Consider the following 12500-nt stretch of genomic DNA (forward strand, 5'->3'; position numbering starts at 1 on the left):
CTCCCCTCACTAATCCACCCCAAACCCACCTCCTTCAAATTCCCTGCTTTCCTGCTGGAAAGTACCTGTCATGTAAGGACCTGAAAGTCCCTGTAGTGTCCATCTCGTTTACCCTGTGTACCCCCCACTCCATCCCTCTCCCTTCCACATATCTCCTCGTGTCTCTGTTCCACACTTTTTTCCTTCCCTCTCCCACCCCTCTTGCTTCCTGCTCCCCTTGTTGTACGTTCTGTGTGTTATCTGTCACACGAGCCTCAACAGTGTATATTAATAAATAATTAAAAAGTTGCGTTTTTGTTTACATTTGATGCTCATGAACAGTTCAGCACATAACAAGAGAAAGGGAGCAGGGAACAGTGGAGTGGGGGGTAGGGGGGGAGGGTGGCACAGCAACAGCAGAGTAGAAGGTCATTATGGATGGATGTAGATCTGGACAAATAGTGGGTGTGGGGAGGAATGGGGGGGGCAAGAAAGGACACGGGGTGTACAAGATGGATCTCAGGAAGGAAAAAGTGGAAATTTGTAAGCAGGGCTTTGGGTGGAGTCAGGGGGCAGGGGGTTAACAATGGTAGAGTAGAGCATGGCTTTTGGATTGGGAATGACTGGAGATGGTGGTGAATGGCTGTCTTGAAGACCTGGAGGGAAGAATGAGATCAATGAGAATTTGGAAGTTGGTTCCACAGGTGGGAAATATGGAGTAACGAATGTGTGGAGGTGAGCAGTGACCTTGAATTTATATAGTTTCACAAGAAAGGGGTTGATGGTGGGCCGTTTGCACCCTGCAGAAACCTGGGGGGTGGGGTGGGTGGGGGGGAAGAAGCATGGAAAGAGCAGAGGATGCAAGACCAGGAAGGAGTTGGGAGAAGACAGTGTGGGTCAATTGATCTTTGGATCACCTTCCATCTTTTCTGAATTATTTTGGTTGTTATATCTGCATTTGAAACTTTTTTCCTGTTTCTCAACTCTTGCCTTACATTAACACAAATGTGGAGGAGTTTGAAATTTAATGCCTCTGGTATTTCTCAGCTTTAGTTAAATAGCTGAAACCTTGCTCATTGTTAAATCTCTGATAGTTATGATGAAACGATCTGTTTGTACAGACACCCGCACAGTGCCTCTACTCAGTGTAGTTGCCTGGACCTTAGCATCAACGCGCTTTTTTTACTCCACCGGCCACCAACCAACCTTCCCTGCCCTGCAGTGGAATGCTGCCTTCGTGGGCTTCCATGGAGACCACAGCACAAACTTGCTTCCTGGCCTCTTGGTCATCATGAACACCTTTTCTTCACAGGCAATCTTTGCTGGTATGGCTTTTGAAGTGTTTTGACTGTGCTTGTATTTAATTATTTATTTGTTTTAATGCTGGCTATAATCGTTGTCTGCACATTTATATTTCCTCCCCTTGCACTGCAGTGGGCCTACCTCTTTTACTCACTTGGCCATTCGTGCGCGGAGTCTGGGATGGCGATTGGCTGACAGTGGGACGTAAGGGTCAAACGATCAACAGGCTTGTGAACAAGCAACGTGAGTCAGAACCGAAAATGGAAATGGGTCTGCGTGATCAACCGGGAGGCTTAGGTGTTGCGCTTCTGCATCTTGCTGCCACTTTCTTGCTGCTGCAGGGTTTACAGGTGAGGCATAGTTGGTCCCGTTCATTATTTAATTGATATCCTGCTTTCAAAAGGCGTTAAATTCTTCAACAATCACTTATGTTTCTGCAGTCTCCTAAATCAGATTTATTGGTCATTACATTATGCTTCTTGCAAGCTTGTAATAATTGTTTATCTAATTATAATCCACATAAAGTTGCACACCTGTGTGATTTTCTGACTGAATCCTGGGACAGTTTAAGACACCAAACAAAGCTTACCTATTGCAACATTCACCTTGTGTTTTAATCTTGTAGGTAACCAGCTTTCTTTATTCTGGACAATTGTCATGATTTCATCTGCAGCACATCTCTGCAAGTTGCATTGTGAGTGCAGCTGTGTCGTCGATGCAGCGATGTGCTACAGACGCATCAAATGCACAGCAGTGTAGATTAGAGCAAGAATTTGGAATTTCTTCAGTGTGCCGGTGATAACTCTCCTCTTCACGAAAGATACTGCAGGATGCTTAACATCAATCAACTAATGTTAGCAGACGGGACACTGAGTTTAATGTCCATTGAGGGACGGTGCACACACATTGATAAATGTTCTTGCCTCTGAAACACCAAGGCTACCGTTTGTAGCTAGCTTGAGATTTGAACCCACATGAGACAGCTCAGAGGAGACAGTAAGTAAGCTGAGTTTGATACAGTCGACCACAATATATTACTGGATCCTCTTCAATTCTGTCTTGATATCTCTGGTCCTACTCTAGAATTGTAGGACCAGATTTTTTAAACTTACGTGATTTTCTTCCTGCATCCTGGGACTGTTTAAGACAACAAACAAAGCTTACCTATCATAATATTCACCTTGTGCTTAATCTTGTTCAGTCAGCCAGCTTTCTTATATACTGCACAATCATCTTTGTTGTCTTAAATATTTTGTTTGGCTAGCCAAAATGTATATAAAAAGTGGTGCTGAGCACCGACTTGATAATTTAATGAATAACGGATATATGTATACGGATATTTTATCGTCGTTAAATTAATAACACAGGTTGGTGATTTCAATGTCATGTTAGAGATTACGATTTTATTGCCGTGTTTGTATTTTATCTTGGTTATGTTTAACCAAGATACAAAGTTTGGTTATATTTTGAGCGTAAAATTAATAACACATTTGTGATTTCATCATCTTGTCCACATATTTTATCATAGTTAAATTAATAACACAGGTTGGTGATTTCATTTCCATGTTTTTATTTTATTATAGTTGATAACACAGGTTGGTTATATATTATCTTATTTAAATGAGTAACATAGATTGGTAATTTCAACATCTTGTACACATATATTTTATTACAGTTAAATTCATAACAGGTTGGTGATTTCAATGTCATGTTGGAGATTACGATTTTATTGCCATGTTTATATTTTATCTTGGTTATATTTAAACAAGATACACAGTTTGGTTATATTTTATTAGTTAAATTAATAAAACATTTGTGATTTCATCATCTTGTATACATATATTTTATCATAGTTAAATTAATAACAGGTTGGTGATTTCATTGCCATGTTTTTATTTTATAATAGTTGATAACACAGGTTGGTTATATTTTATCTTATTTAAATGAGTAACATAGATTGGTAATTTCAACATCTTGTACATATATATTTTATTATTATAGTTAAATTAATAACAGATTGGTGATTTTTTTTTTTAATTTGTTTGCCATGTTTATATTTTATCATGGTTAAATTAATAACACAGGTTGGTTATCTTGGATTTTAATTAAATTAATAATATAGGTTGGTTATATTTTATCGTCGTTGAATTAATAACAGATCTGTCATTTCATTGCCATGTTGATATCTTAATATAGTTAAATTAACAACACAGGTTGGTTATATTTTAACATAGTTAAATTAATAATATAGATTGGTTATATTTTATTATCAGTTAAATTAATAACAGATTGGTGATTTCAGTGTCATGTAAACACACATTTTATCATAGTTAAATTAAGAATCACAAGTTGGTTATATTTTATCACAGTTAAATTAATAACAGGTTGGATATTTTATATCATAGTTGAATAACATATAACACAGGTTGGTTATATTTTATCATAGTTAGATTAACACAGAAATTGGTGATATTTTATCATGGTTAAATATCATTGCCATGTTTATCTCCACGCTTTTTGAAAAAAAAAAAAAAGTGGGGGGGGGGGATCGGCCTCTATTGTAATCGGCCTCTTAAATGGTGATGCAAAAATTCAGCAACTTGGTCGTTATGATCACCACATGGCACGAAGGTAAAAGAGCAGTATAATTTTTGGACCCGCCCCCGAGGGAGGGGTCAAAAGCTCAAATACCAATAAAGTAATTATGGGCACATTTTAATACGCTTTTTTAAAAATAAACTTTTTCTTTCCAATCAATATTGGGGGACGCATGAAATATGTAACAATTATTTTGGATTTGACCCCTGGTTCATGCCCAAAGTGGTGGGGACCTGGGTCACAGGGGTCAAAACGGAAAAAAAATATTTAACCAAAATTCTGATATTGGTTCATTCCTGGTGGAACTTTTTGACATCTTTAAACTTTGTTTTTGGTGGAAAGGATGGGGATTTGTGATGGCATGCCATTGACTTCCCTCTTGTTATATTTTATCGTGATTATGTTTTAACCGGGATACACAGTTTGATTATATTGTTGCGGATCCGGGGGTGGGGGGGGATTCACACCCAACTCTTGATAGCCAAATGTTACAGATTCGGCACCACCCTAAGCACCGCCATTTCCAGGGTTATAATGCCGGTTGGTTCGGCACAGGCCTCGGGTCACGTGTCTTCAATCGCGATACAAACGTACCCCTGGACCTTACCAGTTGGGGAAATAGACCGCGGTTACAGACTGGTTTTGTCAGATACCGAGCGTTTTCTGCCAGTTCTTAACCACTTTGGTTTTATATACCAATCGAGCGAATTGTTTCTCAGTGCGGCACGAATTGACTCAAAGCGGCAACTTCATACGAATCAGCCAGATTTATTGGGGAACATCGGGAAACACAACACAAGCAAAGTATTCACGACAATGTTATTATCAATCTATAACCTGTTCTTAACTGGGGAACTACGGATTACGGGTTTTGAGGGGGACCCAGACGAGATATACATTAAACAACATGCAGACAAGACACAGACAGCATGCAGACAAGACAGAGTACTTGGTGATGTTTCATGGACGAGAGGAAAGTGTCAAAAGCACGAATGTTGCTCGTAACAAGCCGATGTCCACGGATTTGAGCCCCAAGCTCGAGCACGCCGCGTGGCAAAATGGAGGCGTCGTCCATTTATCGCAGACCTCACGCCCGCACTCTCGCGCGTTCAGACCCCGCGAGGTCGACTGCACCAGAGCGAAAGATCCACGATGGTATGCTCCAGCTGGCTTTTCACAAGGTCCAGCATACAAGTCCAGGCCTGGCCTGTTCACCAGGCCTCCTTCATGAAGCAGATCGCAGACAGACACAGCCGTCCCCTACACAGATCACGACTCCCACCAGTCGTCTCTCATCCAGCCGAGGGCAGACAGACATCATGCAGTCCTTTCCATGCCTTTCCTTCGGCCCTGGCTCGCTTCTCCAGGCCACAGAAGGCAGATCCAGCACGCCCAGGTTCAGTTTCTCTCTCTACAGAATCACGACTGGCTTTTCTTTTTCTGCTTGCCTCGAAGCCCAAGCACGCCTCAAAGCGGACTGCAGTTTTTTTACTTCTCCAGTTTCACTTCTTCTTTTCGGCGCTCATGGCCTCTCAGTTTCACTTCCTCTTTTTGGCCACTCCCCCTCTCAGCGCTGGGCGGGGACTATTGTCCGGAGAGAGGAAGGAAGAAGAAGAATGTCTCAATCCACCACCACTGTACAAACAAATAACAGCCTGTGACACCTCCTGACACATATGTAACATCCATTTTACCAAACAGCCTGGCTAAAAATGCATTTAATGGGGGATCTGGGCTAATCCTATATTTAGTAGCATACTAAGGGCCATTTCCGCAACAATATTTTATCTTAGTCAATTTAAAAACACAGATTGATGATTTCATTGTCATGTACACTTATATTTTATCATTGTAAATTTAGTACCAGGATATCAAGATACCTATGGTGCACATTTATGTAAATGGCTACTTAATGCTGGAATGACTCACCAGATACACATCGCTTTCTCAAGGATATGGGTTAAGTGATGATTGTGCCGGATGTTGTTTGACAGTGAATTGAAATACTGATAATAGCTTCATTACTTCGCAATTACAACAAATTTCCAGGCATGATATCAGAGCCATATTCCTCGACATATCGCGTGTTTTTGATACGGTGTGGCACCCTGCCCTGCTCACCAAACTCTCTTCTTATGGTATCCAAGGCCATCTCCACTCATGGCTCACAGACTTCCTCTCCTATCGCAGCCAACGTGTGGTCCTTAATGGAGTTTTCTTATCCCCTCTTTCTGTACAGGCTGGAGTTCCTCAAAGTAGTGTTCTGGGCCCTGTTCTTTTTCTGGTTTTCATCAATGATGTCTCCAACTCTGGAAAATCTTCTTCATCTCTTTGCAGATGACTCCACCCTCTGCCGTACCATTTGTCATCCCCCAGATCGGCAAGCAGCAGCTTCTTCGCTCACTGCAGATCTGGGTAAAATCACAAACTGGTCCAACACGTGGAACATGTCTTTCAATCAGGACAAATCTCACACTCTGACTGTTTCTCCGAAAGCACCGTTGAGAACCCCCCCCCTCCCCACCCCATCGACTTTCTCAACAATCCTCTGGAAGAAGTCCTTTCATTCAAGCTTCTGGGTCTCACTATCTGCCATGAACTTACCTGGGAAAGCCACATTTCCGAGCTTGCCTTCAAAGCCAGTTGCCGACTGGGAATCCTCCGTCGTCCAAAATCCTTCCTCGGCCCAACTGATCTCCTGACCACATACAAAGCTTTCATCCGCAGCCTGATGGAGTACTGCTCTCCCCTCTGGGCTGATGCTCCTGCCTCTTACCTTTCTCGGCTTCACACTGTGGAAACCAAGGCACTTAGGATCATTGGTATCTCCTGCGATGAGGCTGAGTCGTTGGGTCTCTCACTCTCTCACCACAAGCAGGTCGGTGGTCTTTCTGTCTTCTATCTCCTCTTTGGTCTCGCCCCCTCCTGCTTTGTCTGCGATATGTCCCCACCATATTTCTGCAGGGTGTTCAAGGTCCGCCAACAACCCCCTTCTGGTAAAACTACCAAAATCTAGAATCACTTCTCACCTTCACCCTTGAATTCCTCTTTTTTCCTGCCTTTGGAATAAACTCCCACACTCTCTTCAATCCTATTCTTCCCTCCAGGCCTTAAAAACAGCTTTTCAACACCACCTCTTATCTTCCCCCATCCAAATCCTCAATCTTTTCTACCCCTATAAATCCACCCCAAACCCACCTCCTTCAAATTCCCTGCTTTCCTTTCTGAAAGTCCCTGTAATGTCCATCTTGTATACCCCATGTTCCCCGCCCCATCCCTCTCCCTTCCACAGATCTCCTAATGTTTCTGTTCCCCACTGTTTTGTCCTTACCTCTCCCACCCCTCTTGTCTCATATCCCCCTCGCTGTGCATTGTGTGTTTGCTCTCATACGAGCCTCAACAAGGTATACAATTTTTTTTGGGGGGGTGGGGGGGGTTTAAATTGTTTGTTGTTTTTTAATATGTATATATATATATATATATATATATATATATATATATATATATATATATATATATATATATATCCATCGATTTCCATAAACAGAAAGAAAAGGGAAAAAAACCCAAAAAACAAATACTTGGCTCGCCCTTTAAGCACAATTAAAAAAACAACTCATAAATATATCCCTGAAGTTCAGGTGATTGGATGAAATGGCATTTTATAAGATGGGAAGACTATAAAACAACAGGGTACAGCATGATATTGACAAATCAGGTGCATAGGACAGGACTTGGTTCGTTCTTGTACATTTTCTTTCCAATAAATATTATGGAGATCATCTTTGGGTGACACATTGCAGCTATCTGAACTGTTATTTAAAAGCAGAAGGGAAGCAGGAACTGAATCCAAACCATGCTAAAATCACCATCATATTCCAGAGATGAGTTCAAATTACAGCCTGCATGGAAATGCGTGACGTAGCCTTACGACACATAATCTCAACTTGGACTTGGTCAGGGTGGTGGCTTGCAAGAATAAATTTTTCTAAGATATTTATAATGATGTCAATGTGTACGTCATCATTTTCTTGATAAATATTTTAATTCATTATTTTCAATTGCTGAGTGCGTGCACGAGCCCATATTGCCTGTAGAATTGACGCTGTATATTGTCTCGTACCTCTCCCTCCAATTCTTCAAGAGCGCTGCCCATTGACACCTCGTTTTTCTTCCATACATACCCCTATTCTCTGCTCTCTTCTACACTCATTGATCCACCACTCTGCCCCTCCTCATTCTTCTATTTCTTTTTGGCCCTTTCCTTTCTGCCACTCATGTGCAATATCCTTCTCTGTTCTCCTTTTATCTTATGTCAACCTGTGAACCTGCTGCCCTTTGTCGTTTAACTCCTGCATGAGCGTATAATTCGAGACAAAAATAAAAATCCACTTCGTCACCAGAAGGGTACCTGGTAGAGTGCATACTTCACCCAGATCCAGATCTTCACAAAAATCTAATCAATTCATCCTTGTCACACATCCAACCTGCCCACAAACTTTCATCCGAATCCGTCTACAACTTTTCAAGATATCCTGTACACAAACAAAGACAGACAGACGGGTGAAAACACAATCTCTGTCCACCTTTGGTCATCGGTGCATCTCTTCTCGTACCTTCCTGTCCAACGAAGACACACACACACACAACTAGAGGGACAGCACTAACACCACCTTTGGTGGACAGAGGTAAAAATACATCTTTATTACCAGGCATTTCAAGTTCATTGCTGGTTTTAAAAGTCAGCATCATTCTCTCTTGGCCAGTAAAATCGAACACCAGAGATATCTTAAAATTAGGTCAAGACTTTCTCCAATGAAAATTTGAAAACAGGACTGCAAAAAGCCTGTACATCCGATATACATTTTCCACAGCCTCAATTAATGCGATATGAACACAAACCACGACAAAGTAAAAAAAAAAAATTCGTGCTAATTATGCCAGAATTCCATGCAAGACCTTCCTCAATGTCTTCTCTCTCTCTCGCTCAGAATTATTTCCATGGCGTTTCACATCCCAAGGCGGTGCTGCTGGAAACAAATGCTGAGCAGCGACTCTTCAATCATAGATGATATGTAGTCATTTGAAGTGGTTGTCAAGGATAACTGCGTCTTCATTTTTGCCCAGGGACATCTATTTATTGGGTATGCATAGTGGAGTGGGTGGCTTCGTAAGGAAAATAAAGGGATTGAAGGAGATTGAGAAGTTATGGTAGTTTTGAGAGGGGGAGGAGGGAAGATAAGCGATCCACCATATTTTCTAAGTGTTGGTCATACTAAGTGTAAATCCTGCTTTAAAAAAAAAAAATCCACCATATTTTCGTTGATTAATATATCTATGGCTGCATACCAATAAAAATAAAATTAATTATCTTGCTAACTGATTAATCGCAGCTTGGGGTTCATTTTATTTTTTTAAACAACGTGAGTGGTCCGCCCCCGTGGTTTCAGACTGGCATTGTTCACCTTGCTTCATTCATATTCCAACTACGCATGACCCATATACCATATTGGTTCTAATGTCCAGTCTTCTGAAAGATCACATTTATATTGTTATGAATGGGACAACTGCAGCAGGTTTAACATTCTCTCTTTGGGAAAGAATGTTCCACAATGCAGCTCCATCTCTCTGTCTCATCTCTGATACTGCAACAGATGGCAGTTTTGTTCTGATCCCATTCAATAAGGATTTCAATTAATCTTTTACTTGATGTTTGAAGTTGGTGAGCTAATACATATCCATTTCAAATTTAGTATGTCAGTTGAATTATTAACGGAGCACAACGATGCTGCTGACGTATTTTCTCCCAGACTGGGGCAGCCATTTTGACGTGGGCGACACAACGGCCGACTCTTTTCAAAAAGCACTTTGTTGCGTTACACTTACAAACTAGTGCTCGAAGACTAGACAACTAGCTCAGCACACACTCCAAAAGGATGGCAATACACGATGATACAACACCCTGCCTGGACAACAGCAAAACGGTCGAGTCAGATGGTATTCCCCCAGAAATAACCCGGAGACCACAAGCACACTACCTGTAAGCTGTCCTTCCATCCCAAGTACTTGTCAAATAAAACTGATTTACTTTCATGAAGGCTGGTACTTTGTATGGGTCATTAACCACACAAAATACAAGGATTCTCGCTTGGAGTAAATCTTCGGCCAAGCTTGAATCCATCACTCCTGGTGGTTGAACACAATTTTACTTTGCTCCATCAATCCTGTTGCTTTAAGTGTGATAGTAATCGTGACAATTGTAAAAAGGTATTGATGCTAGACCTGCTGCACGGTGTCATATTTCCACAGCAATATCACAATAATATCCTTTTCTCTGTTGGCAGCTGCTCGCGTGCATGCTCGCAGCCGCCTGGCTCCGCAGACATCTCATGGTGTGGGGAATCTTCGCTCCTCGGTAATGTCCATAGAGTGGATACAAAAAGTGGTATATTTCAATCACTCCCTTTCCCTTACCTCTCTTCCCATCTCTTATCCATTTTTCCTACCCGAACTCTGACCTTTGAGTTCACCAGTTTACACCATTATACATTTCACTTCCAACTGATGATTTAACCTTCAGTTATTTCCCTCCTTTCTCCCCCTGCAGGTTTCTCTTTGAAGCCACAGGGTTCATGGTGAGCAGTTTCTGGCTTCTCTTGTCCATAGCCCTGGTTTTACACACAGATACCAGGCTCACTGCCTGGTTGCAGCACCTGAATTCTAGATTCCCCAGGTGAAAGGCACACCTTTGAAGGTTTCAAGTCACTCCTATTTGCTCAAATTGTGGGGATTTTGACTTGAGCACCTTCTCCATTACTCCGCAGTTCATGTTTAAAGTTCAACTCTTTGGTTTCAGCAGAGGATGGGCCTTCTCTCATAAAGTTTGACTTCCAGGCTTAAACACTGCTTTACACTGTGAGGATTTGTCACATGTCATTGGGGAAGGCTGAGGAACTGCTTTGCAGAACAAAATTAACTTTTTTTTTTTTTAACTTGGATTTTCTTTCATCGACAAAGCCAAGGTTCATGTACAAATAAAACTGAACGGGGTTTCAACCAACAAAAGAGCAGAAGGGCGCGAACAGACATTCCACCTACAAACAAACACGAGCTATAAGAAAAGGGGAAGGGGGAGAGGGAGGTGTTGCAGGTAAGCTGAAATGAGGTGACAATCAATGGAACTGGGAGAAGATGGTGAGTCGCACCATCGAAGCAGTGGAGGAAGGAATACGATCGGACAGACCAAGAAAGGTGATTTCAGAGGCAAACAGTGATGGACAAAATGATGCAGGTGAGCCATAAGCTTTCCCTGGATGAACACACACACACACACACACACACACACACACACACACACACACACACACACACACACACACACACACACACACACACACACACACACACACACACACACACACACACACACACACACACACACACACACACACACACACACACACACACACACACACACACACACACACACTAAACCGGATGTAAGATGGGGCGAAAGAACAACGAGATTACAAGGAATTTTTTTATGCACAGGAGGCCATTTGGCCCATCATGCCTGCACCACACCAATACTAGATTTTTTAATAAACCCATCAATAGCTGATGGAAGTGAAAAATGCAACACACTGTAAAAAAAAAAGTTTCTGTGTTAATAATAAATGTTAACTTCTATGAAACAGGACCAAACACTTCCGATGTAACATTCCCTTTTTAGCAGATTTAGATGCCAATTAAATGTCCAGGATAAAAATAAAATAAAGCTGCAATCACTGTCTCATTCTAGATTCTGTACCGCACAAACAAATCAAGGTCTAATAACAAAACTAGATCACATTATCTGATGTTAGCAATCTAATCGGCACGTATATCAAACTTGCTGCTGAACACAGAGGTCCTCCTTGCGAAGCATTCATCAAAATCAATTATATTCCCAGAATAATTTCCCATGTTGCTGCAGTACACATTTACCTGCTGACCTTCGAGCGTGCCCATTTCACTGCTAACCTCCGAAGTGGAAAAATTCCCACCAGAAGTGGTGGCTTTATCCATTCGCAAAGCAGGCCTGTTGTGCAACGTTGAAAAACCAGGAACGGTGGAATGCTTCAACACCTGGTGATGGAGATCTGATTCCAGAGTTGACGATCAGTGTACAAAATCTGTACATTGTTTATTATATGTTCGTGTGAGGTGGAGGAGGGGAGGGGATGGAGTGTTCACCAATGTGTCTGCTAATGGAATGAAAACTCCCTCACAACTGGGAAAAACAGCACTAATGCAAGCTTCACTTGTTTCACTTCCAGAGGGCACAGATGCACAAACTTTACAAGCCGTGTAACTTTCGATGGTTATCCTTTCTTGTTTCGGATCACGAGAAAAAAAAAAACATTTTCCAAAGGGCGTTTCATCCCATTAAGCAGTCAGTCGTTTCCCTTCGACTTTTGTTCACGTACCTGGTAGATGTGCCATTTCATTTTTAATTTGGTGATTAATGAACTTGATGTTTCAGGTTCGATTTCCAAGGGAATCTGATCCCATGATGTTCGTGGCCGTGCGTGGATAGTGTTGCATTGGAAGGAGAAAAACAAACAAACAAACGTTCGGCC

The 12500-nt window shown here is 41.7% G+C and overlaps 1 protein-coding gene across 8 annotated transcripts in view; it reads left to right on the top strand.

Moving 5' to 3' along the window:
• The window catches only part of PIGO (phosphatidylinositol glycan anchor biosynthesis class O), an 87054-nt gene extending 75745 nt beyond the window's left edge, over positions 1-11309 (top strand). For all 8 annotated transcript variants that reach the window (XM_085846237.1, XM_085846238.1, XM_085846239.1 and 5 more), the window contains 4 exons: positions 1101-1304; positions 1414-1631; positions 10224-10294; positions 10487-11309. In XM_085846237.1, the coding sequence (XP_085702363.1) occupies positions 1101-1304; positions 1414-1631; positions 10224-10294; positions 10487-10616 (623 nt within the window). In that variant the 3' untranslated portion in view covers positions 10617-11309. The remainder of the gene's footprint in view (positions 1-1100; positions 1305-1413; positions 1632-10223; positions 10295-10486) is intronic.
• Positions 11310-12500: the final 1191 nt, after the last annotated feature.

Source organism: Eptatretus burgeri, chromosome 11 (assembly GCF_056783735.1).
Source record: "Eptatretus burgeri isolate ZD-2024b chromosome 11, Ebu_testis_v1, whole genome shotgun sequence".
Classification (NCBI taxonomy): Eukaryota; Metazoa; Chordata; class Myxini; order Myxiniformes; family Myxinidae; genus Eptatretus; species Eptatretus burgeri.